Source organism: Bos indicus x Bos taurus, chromosome 17, assembly GCF_003369695.1.
Source record: "Bos indicus x Bos taurus breed Angus x Brahman F1 hybrid chromosome 17, Bos_hybrid_MaternalHap_v2.0, whole genome shotgun sequence".
Lineage (NCBI taxonomy): Eukaryota > Metazoa > Chordata > Mammalia > Artiodactyla > Bovidae > Bos > Bos indicus x Bos taurus.
In genome coordinates this window covers 18,275,866-18,298,571 of record NC_040092.1, presented here as the reverse complement: position 1 = coordinate 18,298,571, position 22,706 = coordinate 18,275,866, and the positions used below count along the sequence as shown (strand labels likewise).

Genomic DNA, 22,706 nt, shown 5'->3' with positions numbered 1-22,706 from the left:
ACTGCTCTACTCTACTTTCAGAAGGGACATCAGCTCCAGGGAGGAGCTGGGTTATCATGGTTGAAGGGGGGTAACCTGCAGCAGGGGCCCCCAAAGAGTTCCATTCTGGGAATTGACAGACTGGGCTGGCAAGGAGCCTCCCGCTTTGTGCTGGGTCTCAGAACATGCTTCCAGATACCTGCTCACCCACGCTGGGGTGGCAGGATGGGGTTCAGACAGGGCTGGCCAGACTCCACTCACGTTGGGACTGACACTGAGCCCTGTAGGAAGTCCTATTCCTTCTGCTACTCTCTGAAGCCTGCGTCTCCCTCTCAGGGTCTCCCCATAACCATACCTAGAGATTGGTGGCGGGTTGGTTATGCCAGGCAGATATTTTCAGCATCACTTCAGAAAAGAAGAGACTCCCCCCACCCCTCAATTTATCCTTTCATTTCCTTTGTGTGTGTAGGGGGTAAATTTTGCATAACTTAACATTTAACATTGCAAAACTTAACATTTTCACTCCTTTACAGTTGGCATAAAGTTCACAGGCCTTAAGTACATTCACAAGGTTGTTCAACCATCACTGGTATCTAGTTCTAGAACATTTTCGTTACCTCAACCGGAAACTACATCCATTGAGCGGTCATTCCCCCTTCCATTCCCTCTACTCTGTTGTCTCTGTGGATGTATGCATTCGAGACATTTCACATGAATGGAATTGCGAGACATGTGGCCTTCTGTGTCTGACTTCTTCCATTTAGGATCGTGTTGTCAAGGGGCATCCACACTACAGCACGCATCAGTGCTCCATTCCTTTCTGCAGCGGAGTAGGGACGGAGCACATTTTGTTTAATGGATTCATCAGGTGATAATTGACTTTTGAATTAGGACTTACTCTGCCCCTGACAACAGGGGACCTGCCCTGCACACGATCCGTGCTGGGTAGGTATCTGCGGAGTGAAGGAACTGGTGACAGAGATGGGCCCCCTCCCACCTGACCTTGTGACTCTGGGCTGATGGCTCTGCCCCACCCAAGGCATTTTGGGCCTCTGCCCACCTACCTGAAACCTGTGGGCGCTGAAGAGCTTCCTCAAAGTGGTCCTGAAGTCTAGGCGGGGCCTGGGCACAGGGGCCGGGGCCGGGGTGGGGTCAGTGGCTCTGCCCTCCTCGGCCGAGGCTGAGGCCTCAGTGGGCGGTGGCTGCTCTTCTTCCTCCTCCTCCTCATTTTCCCACTTCTTGTAGTTGATGTTCCAGGCGTGGTAGTCGTCCCCGACGACGGTGAAGTGTTTCAAGAACTTGCTCATCCTCTCGGCGGGAGCCACCCTGGCCCTGCGGGTGACTGCCTGAAGAAAGGGGGACAGAGAGCAAGCGCTCAGGCAGCCTGTCTGTCAGTCTCCGGGAGAGCAGAGCCCCCGCTAGGCCGGGCCCCGGGGTGAAGACGGTCCGGCTTGAGAACCCTGCGAGCGCAGACCGTGAGGTCACAGTGGTTTTTCGTGCATTTATTTTTGGAATCCAGGGTCTCAGCGCCAGTGAGGCAACAGGAAACCCCAGACTCCGTCGGGCCTGCCACTGTGGTCTGGTTGGCAGTAACCAACAGAAGAGGTACTGCCTCCCAGTCGCAAAACACCCACCGCAGGCCCACATGTAAATACCGGAAGACCCAATAGCAAGGTGCAGAGACATCACAACCTAAAAACCCAGAGGTGAGAGTTGGTAGGCCAGGGAGAGGGCAAAGGCAGAAGTAAAAGTGCCCAGAGTTTCACACAAAAGCGAAGCCACCCTCGCCACTGATCGGTCCTAGAAAGGTCTGGGCAGCAAGTGGATTTTTCCTGAGTTCAGCCAGTGCTGTTTTAAATAATTATAGACAGTTGTTTAAAAGACCGATGACTTCAAAGTGAAAAAGCAAATAAGCTTCCCACTCCTTTACCCAACTTACCCTCCCAGACATCAGACTTTTTCTAAAGTTCAATAATGAAAACTTCCAGGTATGGCTAAGAGAAAAGGCAATATGATCAGAATAACAGGAAAAGAGAGCCCCAAACAGACCCAGCTCACTGTGAGAACCTGGATGTGATGGCAATGGCAGTCCAGATCAGTGAGAAAACACTGGTGAGGTTAGGACATTTGGCTTTTCCAACAAGGGGGGAAAAAAATCCTACCTCACGCCACACAGAGAACAAATTTCATTTGTATTAATCTATATAAATGCATTTAAAAGTCTAAAAACAAAATACAGACAAGTATCTTTACGACCTCAGTACTGTGAAGGACTGCTTAAATAAGACAAAAAACACAAAATAAATCAATAGACCTGATTCATCAAACCTAAAAATGTTTGTCTCTCACACATACACACCTGTACAAAGTAAGACACGTCACAGACTGGGAGTAAATATTTGCAATGCATTTAATAGACAAAGATTTTAGTATCCAGAATATAGAAAGAAATCTTACCCACAAAAGACAACTCCATGGAAAACTAGTTAATGGATATTACCAGTCAGGTCACATGAGAGGAAACCCAGATAGCCCAGACACTCAACTTTACTAATATTTAGGAAAAGGTGAATTGAAGTAACAATCACACACCTTTTCATTCCTCAGATTGGCAAGAATTTTAAAATCTACAATAGCAAGCAGTGAATGTGTGAGGCAGTGGGGGTCTCTTGAACCCTGAAGGTAGGAACGGCACTGGCACCACTATTTTTCCAAGCAATCTGGTACTGTTTTGTCAAATTGAAATTACACTAGTTAATGATCTCGTAATCCCACCCCTAGATAGGTTTCAAAGAGAGACTCGCCCACATGTACTCAAATCAGTGACATGTTCAAGAACGTGCACTGCAAATGTTCACCTAAACGGTAGGAGATAGAGAAGTGAATTTTCTCTATTCACGTGATGGAATTTTATACAGCAGTTAAAATGAATGAACCACGTCTCTGTGTATCACTGATGACATCCATGTGTACCCCCTCAGCAGTACTGAACACAGAAAGATCACTCCCTTTCTTCAAAAACATCCTTCACTGGCTTCTCAAATCCCACTTTCTGAGTTTCCTGCTACCTCAATGGCTACCAAATACTACCAGGTATTATTTTTGGAATGTGTGAAAATGTGAGCATAAACATACGAAAGAAAGAGATTTCTGCTTCTGACCAATGACACAGTAACTGGTATAAACAACCATACCAGTTAGAGCAACTGCCGTAAGAGTAACTATACCAGTTGGAGTACCTGCCATAAGACTAGATAAAATATAACTCTACAACTGGGTAAAACGTATGACATTTACTGTGATCCTTGAAAGAAGAGAAACAAGTAAGATGAGCCCCACAATCACTCTAGCCTTCTGCCTGGAGGTACGTTTTGGACTGTGGAGACAAAGATTATAGTTCAGGATTATTGAACTTTACTTCCTCAGGAATTTGCATGGCAAGGTACCAGAGAAAAGGAAGCAGTGCAGAGAGAAAACACTCCAAATATTGGACTTAGGCCGAGTCCTAAACTTCACATGTGCAGAGCAAGACTCCATGAAACAGGGCAAAATATAACTTTCAGGAAAAAACAAAGCATAAAGAAACTCTCAGGGAACTGTGAGCTGAACAAGTACCAGAGAGTTACACAGGTCTGGGTTGGGAGATCTGTGAGTTCCAAACAACGAGAGCAGAGAGATCTTGTTGAATACTCTTGAGTGTTTAGTAGAAATTCTAGAAAAGTCACGCCTTATATATAGACCTAATCTAGCCCTCCAGTCAGGGCTACCTTAGACCTGTCCCAACCAAGCTTAAAAATAAGGCTTTTAAAAAGATCATGCTTCTAAGTAAATTAACTGCCTCTTGGAACAAAACTCAGTACTCTGTTGAAGAAGACAGCAAAATACTCTCAACAACATAACATTCATAATGTCCAACATATAATAAAAAATTACCAGACAGATAAATAAGCAGGAAAATGTGGTCATAAACCAATAAAACATCAGCTTATTAGTTCAAAAGGGATGGAGATGATGAAATTGGCCAATAAAGGTTTGAAAATAGTTAATTATAAATATGTTCAAGGATTTCAAGGAAAACATGAACTTAATGAGGGAACAAATGGAGAATCTCAAAAGAAAAATGGAAACTATAAAAAATCCAAATGGATACTCTAGAATTGAAAAACACATAAATGAAAAATCACTGGATGGGCTTAACAGCTGATTAGATGCTGCAGAAGAAAAGATCAGGGAACTTAAAGATAAAAAAATGAAACTATCCAGTGGAAGCAAGAAGAGAAAAAAAGCTAGGGCTAAAAAAAAGAACAGAGCTTCAGGGACATTAAGTTCCTAATATACATGTACCTGGAGTACCAAAAAGAGAAGAGAGGGAAAATATTTGGAGAAATAACACCTGGAAAAAATCTCCAAATTTAATGGAAAAATACAAACATACAGGTCCAAGATTCTGAGTCCCCAGAGTACCACGTGACCTAGAGCAGAAGCCCATCAAGTGCCTGTTGGTGGAGGGCCCTGGGGCCTCCAATTGCTGGGTTCTCAAGGTTGCCCAAGGACCAGGCCCACAGCCAACCTGAATCTTTCTGGGTGGTTAGTGGCCATGATGCCCTCCACCAAAACACTTCATCTGGCAGATAGAAACCTCTTGCACTAATTCTCAGCATGGTGGGAACCTCAGGGTGTGCTACAAAAACCACATTCATATTTTATACAGAAAACTTTTTTTGAAACTTTGCATCCAGTAAAGAAGCAACTTTCAGTAATTTGGAATGAAAATATGGCACCCAGCAGAGCAGAAAACAACTCTAGTTTTAAGTCAAAAATCCGTCATGCCAGAAACAGCAAAGTTCCAGAAAAGACAAAGATCATGAAAACATTGTGAGCCTCGGCAACTTCACCACCCACCCTGGACTCTCAGCTCTCGGCACCCGCCCACCCCCAACCTTGCCCAGACAGGTGGAAGGACTGACTCAGCGAGTTGTGGGGACCACCAGCCTTAGTCCTGGCCAGGAGCAGACCCTCTGTAAGCACCCGCTGGTATTATTAGTCCTCAATAACAAACACTCTCCACCTCCACTCCTCCGACTTCTTCATCACCTGTGGATATCTCGGTTCACTGGTTACTGGGCCCAAACTGTCTGCCTCTGCAGCCCCATGTGTTTAGTCACATGGACTGAAAGATTCCTTTTCTGGCTGAAGCTAGATTTAGTTGCTTCTATCATGTGCAATCTGGAGAATCTAGACCAGTGGAGTCCCTGGCCCTGAACTGTCCCCACTGCTCCTGCATTAACCCTTGCCGTCCCAGTGTATTCTGGCCCCGCTCTCTCTGGGGTCACTTTTCAGTATCAAAGCCCACAACTGTGGTTCCCACCTGGACTGGGCTGTCTCCTCTCACAGTGTGGACTTTCTGTTTAACAGTCTTGCCTCCTCTTGATTTTCCTCCCATCTCTGGCTGCTCTTCCTGTACCGTGTCCCTACCCCCACGCCACCGCAAGTTCTCAAGTCCCTGACCCTGAGCTTGCCCTGGCACAGGGCGACTCCCCTCTTTGGTGGTCTCTGCACATCTGTGTTCTCAAGGCTGCTCAGGTGCCAATCAGTCTCCAGTCTGCCGTCTGATTTCCTGTCAGGTCATTAGTCTGCTGTGATCCAAACTGAACTAATTTTTTTTCTTCCCTCCCAAATCTGCTTCTGCTTCCACACTGGCCTAGGTCACAGAGTCACATCCGCCCTGCCGCTCAAGTCCAGAATGAAAGATCACTCTTGGCTTCTCTCCATCAGGCCTGTCAATCTAACCTCCTGAACACCATTCCTCCTGCACCTTCTCTTCGTCTCTCTCCTACCACTCTCAACCTCTTTTTGGGACACTTGCACCAACCTCCTGACTTGGCCTCTTACCTCTGACCCTTTCTCCACCCAGTGGTGGCCAGGTCACCTTGCTCCGGTGCTGGGCTGGCTGCGTCCCTGCCCTTGCCTATCTCCCTCCCCTCCTTCCCATTGCTTTCAGTCCCTCCACCCTCACCCCCTGCCAACTGCTGCCTTCAGGACAAGGTCAAAGCTCTCTTGGTTCCTTCCCCAGCCTCCACCACACTCCAGTTACACTAAACACACTGTGGTTCTGGAATAAACCACTCTCTCTTGCTTCCAGAATGTCACACGACCCGCGCCCCCCCCCCCACCTGGAATACCCACCATCTGCCTCACCCCAGTTCTTCTTCAGGTTTTACAGAATCAATTTTACCTCCCTTGGGAGGACTTCCTTAACTGCCACATGTTGGGTCAGGGTCCTTCCTCTACTTGCCCATCAAGCCACTAACGAACACTGACATCTCAAGGTTGTCTGACTCCAGCACTAGTCTGTGAACCCCGGGAGGGCAGATGTTGTTCCTCCCTCAGTCACAGGGAGGGGCTCAGTATTTAATAAACGATTTAACAACAAAACCGCAGGAGCTACCCATCAAAGGTAATTGCCTACTTCTCCTTTAGACATGACAGGTATTATACCAGAAAAATTACTACCTGGGAGAGAGGGGGAAAAACAAACAAACAAACAAACAAACAGATCTACAATTGATGCAGAAGAAAGTTTTCTTGTGAATGTCTGTTTTTCAGACTCTGAAGCTGTCATCTGTAGGAGGGGGAAAGTCCCTATTTCATGGTCATCCAGCAATCACTGAAATAGGTACTTTTTAAGAAATTCATCTGACTGCTGATTCCCAGGGCCGAATGTCTGCTAAGTCCCCATTTCCCCATTCCCTCTCAGAGCCTACTTTTGGGGACTTAATTTGCTTATTAATAAACACGTGTGTGCATGCATGCTAAGTCATTTCAGCTGTCGTCTGACTCTTTGTGACCCTATGGACTGTAGCCTGCCAGCTTCCTCTGTCCATGGGATTCTCCAGGCAAGAATACTGGAGTGGGTTGCCATGACCACCTCCAGGGGATGCTCCTGATCCAGGAATCCAACCCATGTCTCTTATGTCTCCTGCACTGGCAAATGAGTTTTTTTACCAATAACGCCACCTGGGAAGCCCCATTAATCAACACTGCCACCCCCAAACAAGACACAATAGCAGCAACATCTATTATTGCTGATTGTTTATAATTTGTTATAACGGCACGCTGGTAAGTTCCTTAAATGCACTATTTCATTTTAATTCCTAACAACTCTCTGAGGTCAAAGTCATCATTTTGGGTCTGGGTGAAAAAGGTGGTATGTCCAAAGTCACACACTCAGAAAACGGCAGAGCCACGACCTGCCCTTGGGCTGGGCTGTACGACCTGGAGGCCCCCATGTTACAAGACATGGCTGAGAAAAGGCCAGGCAGGCTGTGACCAGAGATCTGCCAGCTAGGAGGGTGCAGTGGGTTGAAACGTGGCTGTCCCAAATCCATGTCTACCTGAAACCTCAGAATGTCACCTTGCTTGGAATACAAGCCTTGGCAGATGTCAAGATCTTGCTGGGAATTCCCTGGAGGTCCCAGTGGTTAGGACTCCCGGCTCTCATGGCCAAGTGCCTGGGCTTCAATCCCTGGTCAGGGAACTAAGATCCCACAAAGAACACGGTGCAGTAAAAAAAAAGAAAAAAAAATCTTGACATAAAACCATGCTGGATTTAGGACGGACCTTAAATCCAGTGACCGGTGTCCTTATAAGAAGAGGGGGGACTTCCTTGGTGGTCCAGTGGCTAAGACTCTGCACTCCCAGTGTAGCGGGCCCACGTCTGATCCCTGGTTGGGGAACTGGACCCCATATGCTGCAGCTAAAGAGCTGACATGCTACAACTAAGACTCGGCACAGCCAAATAAATAAATATTAAAAAAAAGAAAAGAAAAGGAGGGGACACTCAGAGGAGGAGGCCATGGGAGGATGGAGGCAGAGACTGGAGTGATGCATCTACAAACCAAGGAATGCCAGAAACCACCAGAAGCTAGGCTTCCCAGGTGGCGCTAGTGGTAAAGAGCCCACCTGCCAATGCAGGAGACTAAGAGACTCGGGTTCAATCCCTGGGTCAGGAAGATCCCCTGGAGGAGGGCACGGCAACCCACTCCAGTATTCTTGCCTGGAGAATCCCACGGACAGAGGCGGCTGAAGGGCTACAGTCCATAGGGTTGCAGAGTCGGACACAACTGAAGCAACTTAGCACGCACACACCAGAAGCTAGGAGAAATGGAGCCGACCCTCTCTCTGTAGGGCCTTTCCCTGGTGGCTCAGAGGGTAAAGCGTCTGCCTGCAATGCAGGAGACCTGGGTTCAATCCCTGGGTCAGGAAGATCCCCTGGAGAAGGAAATGGCAACCCACTCCAGTACTCTTGCCTGGAAAATCCCATGGACAGAGAAGCTTGGTAGACTAGTGCATGGGATCGCAAAGAGTCGGACACAACTGAGCTACTTCACTGAGCTGGCCAACCCCCTGATTTTAGAACTCTGACCTTGACGACTGAGAGAATAAATTTGTTGTTTTAAGCCATCTGGTTTGTGGTCATTTGTTATGGCAACCCCAGGAAGCTAAGACAGAGCGGGTGTGCTTGAATCAGCTCAAGGGTGCCACAGATCAAGCGCTCTCTCTTCCCCTTTATATTCATGGGCCACACACCGGTCCCACACTCCTGGGATGAAGCAGGCTCCTTTGGAGGTCAACAAAACCACTTGGAAGAAATTTATTTCTTTTTGTTTGCAGCATATCAGCCACCTCCACCTCCTCTTGCTCTCACTGGATGCTAACAATAATCCTGAGAAATTGGCTGGGCAGGGAGAGGCAGTCTCTCCATTCTAAAGAAGGGGAAACTGAGGTTCAGGGAGGAGAGATCTACTGCCCAGAGTCACCTGGTGTAGCAGGGTGACAGAGGTGGAGGAAGGAAGGCATGTCTCTGCACCACGTGGTGGGCATGGAAACGGGTACGTCCTTCTTAGGAGGGCGATGAGGCAGTTTCTTTCATCTTTTCAAAGGATATTTGAGTCTCCCTAATGTGCCAGGTGTGGGAGCAAAGGAAGGAACAGCCTTAAACTAGTTTCTACAAAACTTTAAATGTCTGTATTGTTTGACCTGACACAAGGGACTCATGCACAAGCACAAAGACACTCACACATGTACTCACTGCTGTCCTGTTACAACCTTAAGGTCCACGGTTAAATACGCTGTGGTAGACCCACCCTATGGAACACCACTCCGCTGTTAAGAATGCCCTACATCAGTGTGGCTGCAGGGACTGACACAGAAATGTCTCTCTCCACTACGGTCAAGTGAAAATCGGCATGGTACTAACTCTAACCCTAACCAGACCACAGTGTATAATTTCATGTTTGTTAAAAACAAAATCAACAAGCCAAACCAAATCGTTACTTCTGTGAAGCAAAAGGGGTTGATACTGGATTGGAAGGTGAAGAGAAACTTTTTTTTTTCCCTGTTAGATTTAACAATAAGAAATAGCCATTTTTGGAGTCAGATCTAACCTACAGAGAATGAAGCATTTGGGTGAAGGGAGAAGGGAGGAAGAATTTTTAAAAAATATATGTACACACACACACACACAAATCCAATATATACATAACTGGATCCCTAAATAAGAGAACCAAAACGATGGAACAGAATGGCTTAAGATATAATTCAAGAAAACTACTGAAACAAGACTTTTTAAAAAATTACCATTTTTGCAGATCAAAATTGGTAGAAACGGACAATTATGTGGGTCAACCTAATATCTACCTGTTTGTTGTTTTAATTTCTTATACTGAGAACTTGTTTGTGTACAGTTTTTGAAAACAAACATAAGTAGTAAAGTTGACATATGAACTCAATTCTACTAGCTTTGTTCTTTCTGAGACGCTCTGTCAATGAGAGGAAAACATGCCAGAAGAGCTGATTTTAAAGCAACAAGAATGATAATATTGAAAGAAGTGGAATCAAGGTTCTGAGATGCAATCATTCCTCCCTCAGTAGGGGAAAATGAGGACTTGCCGCATGGCAATCACCACCACCAGTGGACAGCCGATGGACTTGCATCTCTTACCTTCTGGGTCCAGGGGTCTTAACACCCACCCAGGCAGGGTCAGAGACATTGTCCCGATCCCTGCCTTCCCTCCTCTCCCACAAAGCTGACCTAATCACTAAGCCCTGTGCATTTTAGCATCTAAATAACCCTTGAATCCTGGAGAAGGCAATGGCACCCCACTCCAGTACTCTTGCCTCGAAAATCCCATGGGCGGAGGAGCCTGGTAGGCTGCAGTCCATGGGGTCGCTAAGATTCAGACACAACTGAGCAACTTCACTTTCACTTTTCACTTTCATGCATTGGAGAAGGAAATGGCAACCCACTCCAGTGTTCTTGCCTGGAGAATCCTAAAGACAGGAGAGCCTGGTGGGCTTCCGTCTATGGGGTCGCACAGAGTTGGACACAACTGAAGCGACTTAGCAGCAGCAGCAACCCTTGAATCCACCACCTACTTCTCTCATCTTCTGCCTCAGCCTCCCTGCTGGGGCACCTCCCTGTCCCAGCCTGCACATTTTACTTGGAAGATGTACATCCCCTCACTGTTCTCCCCATCGCTTTTACACTCTTGTCAACAGCCTGAGAGCACTCCTTGAAACACAATCATGTCACTCCCTGTGCAGAAAAGGCCTGGGGCTGTGGCCTTAGAAAAGTCTGCCTAGCCCCTGGCTGGAATCTGGAAACTTGTATTTCAGGAGGGTTCTCATCTGGTGAGAACAGCTCGCTGTGCCTGCACTGTTTTTGTAAAAGACATTGCAGTTTATGTTGAATACCCGCTTTCCTCAGGGTAGTCTGGAACTTCCGGAGTTTGGAAGGCACCCATGTGACCATCTCTTAAATAAAAACCTCGAGTGCTGAGTCTCTTAACAAGCTCTCCCAGCAGATAACATTTCACATGTGTTGTCACAACTTCCTGCTGGAGGAATTAAGCAAGTCCTATAGAGAGTCAGTCGGACATGACTGAGCGACTAAACTGATGTGACTCTGACGGGAGAGGAATCTGAAAGCTTGTGTCCAATCTCCCCTGGACTTCACCTCATATACCTTTTTCCTTTTCCTTTGTAAAAATCTTAGCCATGAGTGGAACTGTGTGCTGAGTCCTATGAGCCCTCCCAGTGAATCAGTGAACCTAGAGTGATCTTGGGGCCCAAATATACTCCCTCATTTCAAACTCTCCTTGGGATTCCCACTGATCTTAAAGACACAGGGAATTCCCTGATACTCCAATGGTCAGGACTCTCTGCTTTCCCTGCTAAGGGCCCAGGGTTCGATCCCTGGTCAGGGAACTAAGATCCCACAAGTTATGTGGCATGGTAAGGAGCAAAAAAAAAAAAAAAAGACCAAAGTGCCTTCCAGAGACATACAGCCATTGCACAGGCTATGACCTCTGGCTGCTTATCTGATCTCACCTGTTACCAGTCTCTGGTCTGGCCACATGGTCTCCATTAGCCCTCCATACTCAACAGGTTCCTTCAACCACAGGCCCTTTGCACGTGTGATTTTCTGTCAGGAATGCCATCTTATCATTTTTCTTTGCGTCCTGCAGGAGGCCTCTCTCAAGCACCCCAGCTCCAGGAAGCTGACCATGTACCTCCCCTGCTGCACTCATGCATGGCCCACACCTCCCACAATAGAGACGGATGCACCCATTTGTATAATGGAGTCGCTTCCTCCCCCAGCTCCTCATTAGGGAGCTGGTTGGGTGGGCTCCTGCTCATGCTACATTCTCCACAGCCCTCATGCCTGGAAGACTGCAGGTTCCCACTAAACATACCTGGAGGGTGGAACGAATCCCTCGAGCAAATCTCTCCTCCTGGGGGACTCCTGCACCCCAGCAGCTCACGTTCTCTTACCACCACCTCCCCACCCCCTAGTCCCCAGGGATTTGTGTTCTGAGGAATGCCTATTTTTAAAATCAGGGAAGTCTTTAAATAAGCGTAGCAGCTTTTCCTTCTCTAGGGTGGGGAGGAAGTTTGAGGTTCATGAAAATAACCACCACGACGGCTGACTAGATTGTGGGGGGTGGGTGCTGCTTGCAGACTGAGAAGCCTGACCAGCAGCCCAGGTGCCCCCAGAGATGCATTCTCCAACTTTCCTCTCCATCCCCTGTGGGTCAGAATCACTCCTGCCTTGATGGAAGAGTCTGTTGACCTGGCAAGACAATCATGAGGCTGCGGAGGCAATGTGGGAGTTAATATTTAAGGTAGTGCAAACTGCAGAGATTGGAACTATCACCAAAGCACCTGCCATTTTCTGAGCTCTGTGCAGAAGCCCGTGGCAACACACAGCAACAACTCTATGAGGTGGAGACGGAATCCTCTTCATTTACAGGTGCGGAGACTGAGAACAGAGAGGCCAAGCAACTTGCCCCAGGTTACACAGCCAGTGAGATGCAGAGCTCAGATTCCAAGCCAGGCTGCCTGGCCCAGAATCCCCTCCCTCCTCCACGACCTCTATGAACACTGCTCTGGACTCAGCTTGTGAAGAAGGCCAACACTGAGTCAGGAGTTCAGCCTGGTGTTACTCAATAAGAAACACATTTTATACCCTGCCACTTAGGACATGCTAACATATATACATTCTATAACCAACATTAAAGTTACTATGTGAGCGACTTAAGTTCTCCACTTTGTTCTATTTCTTAGGAGGCTGATTGAAGCCCATTAATGGATTTCAGGAATCACCAATGGGTTGAGTCTGAAACACATGGCTACAGTAGGACATGTTTTGTCTGTTTCCCTGGAGGAGGGAGAGGATAGCTGTTGGAAAGCTGGCAGTCCTGCCCCAAGTCTGTGATTTGGCCATGTTAACTGGGAAGCATAAGTCAGGCTGCTATTTGTGTTTTGAAAGCATAGAAAGAAATGAAAGCATAGAAGTAAAAATATATAGTTACCCAGCTAGAAATTAGGACCTGTCACCAGTATGACTGAATCATCTGGGCCACCCCATCCCCCAACATCTTAGTGATGCTTCAGCTGCGGAAAAGACGAGATAAACAAGAGTTCAGGGCGCCCCTCTTTCTTGCCCCTCTGTGGCTCAGTCCTTGGAAGGAGGCCAGTGCAGCTGCAGTTTAACCAATGACTCTCAGATCTGCTGCACATTGGAACCACTTGGATGCTTTAAAAACAAACAAACAAACCCCAGTGCCTGGCTCCCAGGCCCCAAGACTGTGATTCAGTTGGCTGGAGAGTGGCCTGGGTGGTTGGGATCTCCATTGTGCAGTCAAGGTCAAGAACCAGCATCATGAATGAACCTGGTGCCTCCAAACACCTTATGAGAAAGGTGCCAAAGGGCCACAAGGATTTCTAAGCACACCCGGAAACCAGGTTGCCCAGATGTGGCTGGTGACAGGTGACTGAGCTGAGGACTAGGGCAGGTGATGGGCTGAAAACCCACTTGATCCTCATGATGGCGTCAGCAGCTCCTGTGTATTAGGACGGCACACTGCTACGTGCTCTCCAGGCGCTATCTTGTTTGATCCTCACTGTTCCCATTTTACAAAAAAGGAAAAGGGAAGCTCAGAGAGGTGGGCAGGGGCAGGGAGGGCCTCTCAGGAGGGCAGGTGTCCAGAGCCTGCTGAGGGCCCCTCTGATTACAGCCGGCTACAGCAGATCAGGAGTGAACCATGGCTAAAAACCCCACCAGTTTCTCCTACAACAGAGCTATTTTGCTCCCTAAAGCTAGAGGGGGCTGGATGATTAAATAGCTCCTAAATGCAATCCTATTAAAACAATTTTTTAAAAAACATAATTAACTTCATTGGGGTAAATTATTAAAAGGAATGTGTTTTAGAACCAGTAAGAGGCTTATTTGCTAGAAGTGGCCCTGGTCCAATCTCCCCTAGCTGCTCACAATGCGGCCGGGACCACCCCTTGTTTCGGCCTCTGTGCGATGAAAGACAGGCTCCCACCCCCAGGGCCCCCCTGAGGTGTGTCCCTAGTTCTGCATTCCAACACTGCTTGCCCCGATGTTTCTGTGTCTTTACCCACACTCCTGAGACCTGTCCCTGCAGCCAGACCTCCTGACCCATCCGGACCCCTAAGTTTTACCTGCTGTCATTCACCCCAGTGAGTAGACCGTCACTCCACATCTATTTCTTTTAGTATTACTATTGTGAAAACATGAGGAAAAACAAATTCATAATTCCAACACACCAAATTTATCATCTACTTATCTATCCATCTCACTCTCTAATCTTTTACAATTATAATCAAAGGCTACCCACAACTTTGTATCTTTTTCCCCCCACTACTTATATGCATCAGACTTATGCCTTTTTAATGGCCGAGGTTTTTTAACCACAGAAGTCAGTGCTCTCATTATTGTGTTTTCTGATTGATCATTTTCAGCATCTTTATCACCAATTCAAAGGCCACATTTTTACACATGTTAACATTTCTGAAATCTGGCCTGCAACTGCCCAGGGTCAGTGCTGTGTCACAGTAGATCACAGGAAACAGGCGGCCCTTTTCTTCCTCACAGCACATGAAATAATGGTGCATTTACAGTCAAGAGCATCTTATGGACTAAGAAACACACGCATTTCTAAATTGTGCTGTAAATGATACTTTTGCCTTTCTGTGGGTTGCTTCCTTTCCCGTAAGTGAGACGACCAGGTTTGATTATGACCATTTTCATGACTCCTGATACACCCAGTCAAGTTTTTTCCAGCAGTTGTGTGGGTTGATCCAGCCCCTCGTGAGATGCAGCAGTGAGCCGGTTTCACCACAGCATAACCATCATTGAGAATTTCCGCTTGCTTTTTTGTTTTGCTTAGTAGGAAGCGATAAATGAAGGAAACTATTCCATTTGCCTTTCTGTGAATAGTAATCATACCTGGAACTCAAGGAGCACCTGTTACTGGGTGGCAGGCACTAAGCTTACGGTATCTTATCAGGAATTGTCACAACAATACGGAGGGTGATTGTCATCCTCTACTGGAAATGCCACCAAATTTCATTAATGCAAAGATGGACATTTTCCCCTTATTTCAACATTTCTGAAATCAGAATTGGTAGCATGTTGTAAGGGCCATTGGTCACTTCCCCCTCCCACACTGTAAACAGCTTTAAACCAGAAATACTCTTACAATTAAAGGGGCCACCAATTTGACAAAATGCAAGATCACCACCATTGTCTCATGGTCCTCTGCCCCATTACTCTGCTGCTACCCTGAGCCTCTGGCGCTGCCCTGACAACTCCACCTGGCCAGGCCTCTAGAAACTCCAAGAGAACAGCTGAAACGGAATTCACCGTTCAGCCGTCCTTCCCACCTTGCCCTACCCTTAACAACCAACGTCTCTTCAAATCCAACAAGCCTGCGCCTCAGATATCAAGGACAGAAGTTATTAGTCCTACTCTGGACAGCCACACAATACAGGAGGCAGAGCATTCGCTTTGCCATCAGGCTAGGTTGGAAGCCCATTTCTGCCACTTCCTGTGTGATCTGGAGCAAGTAGCTTTCCTTCTCTATTCCCAAGTGTCTCTACTTGTAAAATAAGTGGTCAGGAGGAGTCCTGATGAGCTCAGTATTGGCCTAGCAATGGTCTCCTCAACTTCTCTGGACGCGCCTTCAGGAACAAGGGTGGTAACTTGGTCTCATTTTCCAGATAAGGAAACTGAGGCTCAGGGAAGTGAAGGGCGTGACCAAAGGATAGAGGGTTATTAAAATGCAGAGCTGGGCTTTGAATAGTTTGTTTCTGATTTTGAGGCTATCTTGAGGTTCCTCCCGTAGCTTTCACCTCTGACTTTAAACACTTTGGTATGGTGCAAGCACCCCGAACACGTGTTTTCCCTCCATCCTGTTAGAAACATCAAACAATTATCTTCTCAAGGCTGGGAGCTCCATTAATTCTGCTAGTCCACCCGAATTAATTTACCTTTTCATTCCACGTGGCCATTTTCCTGTCTTCTCAGGATCTGGAAAATAAGAAAACATTTGTCCAGATCTGTCATCCTGCCGGCATTTGCCTTAGTATGCGTTTTCCAACACTTTCTTACAAATTATTTTTAACTTGCTTAAGTTAATAGTGTCTGAAAACAGTAAATAGTAAAGTTCAAGCCATATGTGGAAGGATGACCTCCTGAGTATATACTCAAAGAACTGAAAACAGGCACTCAAATACATGCACATAAATATTCACAGCCAAAAGATGGAAACAATCCATGCCCGTTATCATATGTATGGATAAGTAAAAGATGTTATATCTATACAATGGAATGTTATCCAGCCATAAGAAGAAATGAAATACTTTTGCAATACATACAAATTATCGAATCATTATGTTGTACACCTGAAACTAATGTTGTATGTCAATTATATCTTAATCAAAAAGAAAGAAGATTCGAAGTACTGACACATGCTACAACATGAATGCACCTCTAAAACATTATATTAAGAAGCCAGACACAAAAGTCACACATTACATGGTTCCACTGATGTGTAATATCCAGAATATGCAAATCTATACAGACAGAAGGCAGGCTGGTGCTGGCCCAGAACTGGGGGAGAGGGGAAAGGGACAGTGACTGCCTAGTGGGGACACAGATTCCCTTTGAGGTGATGAGAATATTCTGGAACTAGATGGAGGTGGTAGGTGTACTACATCAGGAATGCATTAAATGATACTGAATTGCTCATTTAATTTTAAAACTTAATTTTTAAAAAATTTAGTTTGATGTGCATTTAACTCCAATTAGGAACCAGGCAGACATGTTAGTGTTGAGACTGCTCTGGAAAGCAGGAAGGAATCTAACTAAATGTTCACCACTGAGGCACTGGTCAAGTCAGTCACGGTACATCTATGGTACATCCAGTACTGTTAAACGTCCATAGGCGGATGAGGAAAGATGTGAGGAATGTAACAAGTCTCCCATCACTTTATAGCATAATATGATCCCATCCATGTGAAAAGATGATATATGCGTTAAAAAAAAAATCTGTTAAGGATAGAGCTGAATTCTGCACAGTGGTTACTGATGGAGATTTGAGGGTGTGGTGGGTATTTTCTCTCTCTTGGCTTCTTTCTGAAAGGTCTGAACTTTTACAATGACTATATGTGACTTCTTAAAGTTTATTTTTAATGCAGGTGACATATACAGTAAAAAATTGGACACAAAAAGATATACTATGATAAGTCTTTCTATTCCTGGTCTTTCCAGAAACATCCTCTCCTATCAGTTTCCCATGTAGCCTTTGGAGGTATTCTATGTCTTCCCAAGCACAGTCTTATTTATTCTTTTTTTTTTTCCCTTTAAATGTGAGTTCTCACACTGCTCTGAATCTTGCTTATTTCCCTTTAGGGTGTGGGAGGCTGAAAGATGCCCTGCCCAAAGATGCATGGTCCAAATTCCCAGAACCTGTGAATGTGCCCATTTACATGGCAAAAGGAACTCTGCAAATGTGATGAGACATCAAGATGGGGCATTATCCAGGTGGACCCAGTGTGATCAGAAGGGTCTTCACAAGTAGAGTGAGGGAACCAGAAGAGATGTGATGACAGAAGCAGGGACTAGAGTCAGATTTGATGTTGTGCTGTGTTGAAGATTGAGGGAATGGGGTTATGAGTAAAAAAAAAAAATTAGATATAATTGATAGCTTGTGGGAAGGTACTGTGTAGCACAGGGAGCTCAGTTCGGGGCTCTGTGATGACCTAGAAGAATGAAATTGGCAGGTTTGTGTATACATAGAGCTGATTTGTATTGTTGTACAGCAGACACGAACACTGCAAACAGTGCAAAGCTTTTCAATTCAAAATTTAAAAAATAAGTGAGGGTAGCCTCTAGAAGTTGGTAAAGGTAAGGAAACAGACTCCCCTCTAGGAGCCTCCAGAAGCAACAGAGCTCTGCGAAGACCTTGATCTCGCCATACCGTGACTGATTTTGGGCGAGAGACCCCTAGAACTATAAGGTAATAAATTTCTGTTCTTTTAAGCCATCAGATTTTCGACCCTTTGTTACAGTGGCCACAGGAGACTAACACAGTGAGCCAGAGACTGTCTTTCGCAGGATGTTCTAGAGCAAATGCAGCCTTTGGGTGACTGCGTGGGATTCCCCTGAGGGAGTGTGTAGTTCCCACTAGCAACCAACATTTAGAGTGTTTCCCAATCTTTTGCTGCCCGTGTTTCAATGAATAACCTTATACGTTGTGTCACGCAGTCGTGTCCGACTCTCTGCAACCCCAAGGACTGTAGCCCACCAGGCTCCTCTGTCCGTGGGTTTCTCCAGGCAAGAACACTGGAGTGGGGTGCCACTTTCTTCTCCGAGGGATGTTCCCAACCCAGGGATCAAACCCTGGTCTCCATCATTGGAAGGCTGAATCTTTACCATCTGAGCCACTAGGGAAGCACCTATATGGCATGTACTACTTTTATAACTTAAAAAATATTAAAATTTTGAAAAAAATCACGAAGACTTAAAAAAATAAAATAAAAAAAGAGTTCTTTCTCTCCCCACGGTAGCATGCTCAGGGCACAAGGGACTCTCAGTTTCTTGCTGGTTGACTGGCAGAGCAGCCTCTGCAACCAGCACAGCTCACCTGGGTGTGTTCCTGTTCCAGCCCCTGGGGGCCCTCACCCTGCCCTCAAGAGATGGGGCTCAAGTGGAACCACTACCACAAGTGAAGGTGAAGGGAAAAATTCAGGTACCCTGGAGATTTCCTTCCTCCACAGGACAGGAAACAGAACTAGCGCATGCATAGAAAAACACCCAGATTCACTCATTCAAGCAACGGAAAATTTAAACGTGCCATGACCTCCCCATTATACTAGACAAAATAAAAATGAGAAAAAAAAAAGCCCCATGCTCATGGGACTGTAGGGAAACTTGCACACAATGCTGGGGATAATTTTTCTAAAGAGCCACCTGGTAATAAGTGGTGTACGTCTTTAGGATGGCCCTTGACTGGAACACACCAGTTTGGTGACTGTGACTCAAAAATCATTTGAACCTGAAATTATCACAACATTGTTAGTAGCTATACTCCAATATAAAATAAAGTTAAAAAGGAATTTGAAAGCAAGAAAAAAAAAAGTGCAATTTGGATCACACTGTTTTAAGCAAAGTTGGATAATGGCTAGAACCTGGAAATAGCGGCTAGGTCCTATAGTAGGGAAAAGCTGAAGAAGGCAGTGATGACAATTCTGAGGTTTGTGTAGAAATGTAGAAAGGTTGTTAAGCAATGAGAAGCAGAACTGTAATGGTTGTGCACACTGCCTGCAATTGTACAAAGTCATCAGAACTTTTACTCAGTGCAAGGGGCTTTCCAGGGGGCTCAGTGGTAAAGAATCTGCCTGCCAATGCAGGAGACACAGGTTTGATCCCTGGGTCAGGGATCCCCTGCAGAAAGGAATGGCAACCCACTCCAGTATTCTTGCCTGGAGAAATCCATGGACAGAGGACCCTGGTGGGCTACAGTCCATGGGGTCACAAAGAGTCAAACACGACTTAGCAACTAAACAACGACAACTCAGTGCAAGGCATGGCCCTGGCTTCTGGGGAATCCAAAGTGAAGAGACAAGAAAAAGGTCTGGGCCCTGGTAGACTGACATTTTAGCCAAGAAACACATAAGCAAGATAACATCACTTGGAAGGAAGAACAGTAATGCAACAAAGGGCAGGCAAAGAGTGGCTCCTGCAGGTGGGGGTGGGCAGGGAAGGCTTCCAAGTAGGTGACTTTCATGGTGGTCTCTGAATTGCAAGGAAGTACATCACAAGAAGATGGAAGGGATGAGTGTTACCGGGAGAAGGAAGGGCCTGTGCACAGACCCTGAGAGAGGTTTTCATATGTCCCAGGAAAGCAGAGGACATCAGTATGGTTGCAGTGAGCAGAGGAATGAGCATGGGAGAAGAGTCAGGAATCAATCAAGGCCTGGCTGTGCAGAGATTTCAGAAGACAGTGCTGAGAGTCTGTGAGTCAAGGTGGGGATGCAAAAGAGTGACCAGATTCACAATATGCTGAGGCGTAGGACCTGCGGCTGGCCAAGATGGAGGGGATTAAGAAAAGAGCAGGTTTTGGAGTAAGAATACCCTAGGCCTTCCTCCTCCTTGCTAAACTGGGGCTGAGGGTGGGATCAGGAGCTACAGGGCAGTTCTGGAATTGTGCAAGCCTCAGCGTGAAGATTTTCAAAACCCTGTCCCTGCTGGCCTCTCCTTCCAAGTCAGAGAGGAAGGTGTCACGGGCCCCAGCCTTGGTCTTACTCAAGAAGCTTTCAGTTGCTGGTGGGGCTGCCGAAAATACTGCAGATCTCAGATAGCTCTGAGCGACCTGAGGTTGAAGGACAGAGAAGTGCTCTCAGATGGCCAGAGATGGGTGGAGACAGGGCCTGGCCTGAGTCAGGCACTGGGCTAGGCCTTCACACCAACCATCTCATATAGTCTCCTCAGCAAGGCTCCAAGGCAGGTACCAAGCTTAATCCCGAGGTTAAGGATAAGCAAAGGAAAAAGACAAGGAAACTGAGGCATGGAAAATCAAAGTCCCATCGCTAAACCTGCCAAGAGCCCTGTGCCCAGTGCGGGTGCTGGTACAGGCCTGGGAGTTTCTGGACCAGGGGGCTGCACCATGCCTCCTCTCTGAGTTTAACCTGGCCCCAAAGCACTGTTCTTATTCTTTGGCACCCCCTACCCAGGTGAAGGATTTGCTGTCCACAAAGTTCTTTTTGCAGTGATGAGCAGGTAGGCTCACCCTGGCCTCTTCCCGTATTCCCAGCACTGGTCTCTCCCTGCCGTCTCCCAAGGGTGTAGGACCCAGGCAGGGCAGGCCTGATGAGTAAGAGAACTTAGGTATTCACACCGACCTGGGTGAGTTCCGGCTCTGCCTCTGCAGGCGGTGTGACCCCCTGGCGAGTGGCTTGGCCTCCTTGAGTCTTGGTATCTTCACCTGTAAGAGGGAGACAAGGATGGTACCCAGCTCACCTGTTGCTGCTGCTTCATGGCATGTGAGGAAGTGAAGGCACCTGGCCCAGGGAATCACTCCATACAAAAGGGTAGCTTTCATCCACACCCTCGTTTTCAAGGTGAGGTGCACGCGTTGTCTCCTGTCCTTCCCCTCTACAGGGGGGCCCTGGGTTATCACTGCCCGCCCGCGTTGCCCTGAGCTGGGAAACGCTAGAACCGCGGGCAACCGGGGACCCTTGGGATCCCGCGGGGGGTCCCCGGCAGGCTCGGCTCGGGCTGGGAGGGCTCGAAAAAGGGCCGCGCGCCCCGGGCCAGCCCCGGAGCACTTACTCTGCGCCCGGCCTGCCCGCAGCCACCGCAGCAACTGCGAGCTCGGCGTCTGCAGGGCCGCCCCGCCCGCTTCTTCCTCCCGCCCCCTCCTGCCGCCCGCCCTCTAACTCAGTCCGCGGCAGGCGGGGAGCTCCGGCCCGGCTCTCGGCCCCCTTGCCCTCGTTCTTGGCTGTCAGTTTCCCCGCTCGTCTCTGGTCTCCCCCGACCTGGCCCCCTCCCGCTCCTCAGGCCCGAGCCTGGCCTGGGCCTCCTGCAGTCCCGCAGACGGACAAAGGTCCCGCCCGTGGGAGCCAATCGCGAATCACGAGAATCCTGGCCCCGGAGACCCTAAGGGGAGGGGCAGGAGGAGGGAGCCACTTCCTTCCTCCGACAGGGATGTATTGCCCGCGGGTCCACCTTCTCCCCACCACACACTCGGTGAAGCCCGGCTGGCTCCGGTTCGCTCCCTCCAATCCCCCCTCCCCAATTCCTGATTACTTAAGCGTGAGCTGAGTGTCCCCTGCACAGTATCTGTAGGCAGGGGGTGGAAGGTGGGCAGAATGCCCTAAGCCGGTGGCCAACTTCGAAGCTGTCAGAAGCCCCTGGACCGGGAGTGGATGAGGCTGGAGGTGAAGAGGGGGTGCCGGTACTGACAAGAGGGAGGAGCCTTCCGGCCTGGAGGCTGAGCGCACCCTTGCTCTGTGACTAGTGCTCACCCCCTGGCTCAGCTGCACCATTCCTCCTCTGCGGGCCCTCCCTCGCCCAGGCTTCCCCAGGACTCTGTCCAGACCTTCTTTCTGGGATGGTTCACACTGGTCTCAGTTACTCCGTTAGCCTCCCTCTTCCCCCAAAGTATCACTGGTCCCAAACATCCAAGACCTGAAGGCATCTGTCTTCTACACACCTCCCTGGAGTTGTATTGTTACTAGGTTTCTGTGGCCACTGTAACAAGTTACCACAAACCTAGTGGCTTCACTTCACTTCACTTCAGTCGCTCACCGTGTCCGACTCTTTGCGACCCCGTGAACCGCAGCACGCCAGGCCTCCCTGTCCATCACCAACTCCTGGAGTTCACCCAAACCCATGTCCATTGAGTCGGTGATGCCATCCAGTCATCTCATCCTCTGTCGTCCCCTTCTCCTCTTGCCCCCAATTCCTCCCAGCATCAGGATCTTTTCCAATGAGTCAACTCTTCACATGAGGTGGCCAAAGTATTGGAGTTTCAGCTTCAGCATCAGTCCTTCCAATGAACACCCAGGACTGATCTCCTTTAGGATGGACTGGTTGGATCTCCCTGCAGTCCAAAGGACTCTCAAGAGTCTTCTCCAATACCACAGTTAAAAAGCTAGTGGCTTAACATAACACAAAAATAACACTTAAAACAGGAAAGCACTAGAGGTCAGAGGTCCAGGCCGGTCAAGGTGTTGGCAGGGCTGTGTTGTATTTCTTTTGAAAACTTGAGCCGGGTTTGGGGCGGGATCCATTCCTTGCCTTTTCCAGCTTCTTTGCATTCCTCGACTGCTGGCTAATCACCCTGACCTCT

The 22,706-nt window shown here is 47.7% G+C and overlaps 1 protein-coding gene across 4 annotated transcripts in view; it reads right to left on the bottom strand.

Annotated features, from left to right (window-relative positions):
* The window catches only part of HVCN1 (hydrogen voltage gated channel 1), a 33,251-nt gene extending 11,482 nt beyond the window's left edge, over positions 1–21,769 (bottom strand). The window contains exons 1-4 of one of the 4 annotated variants that reach the window (XM_027566798.1): positions 21,662–21,769; positions 20,755–20,837; positions 15,841–15,880; positions 1,044–1,325 (exon numbers count right to left, since the gene is read on the bottom strand). In XM_027566798.1, coding sequence (XP_027422599.1) covers positions 1,044–1,325; positions 15,841–15,861 — 303 coding nt within the window. In that variant the 5' untranslated portion in view covers positions 15,862–15,880; positions 20,755–20,837; positions 21,662–21,769. The other 3 variants (XM_027566797.1, XM_027566796.1, XM_027566799.1) reach the window with 3 other exon arrangements.
* Positions 21,770–22,706: the final 937 nt, after the last annotated feature.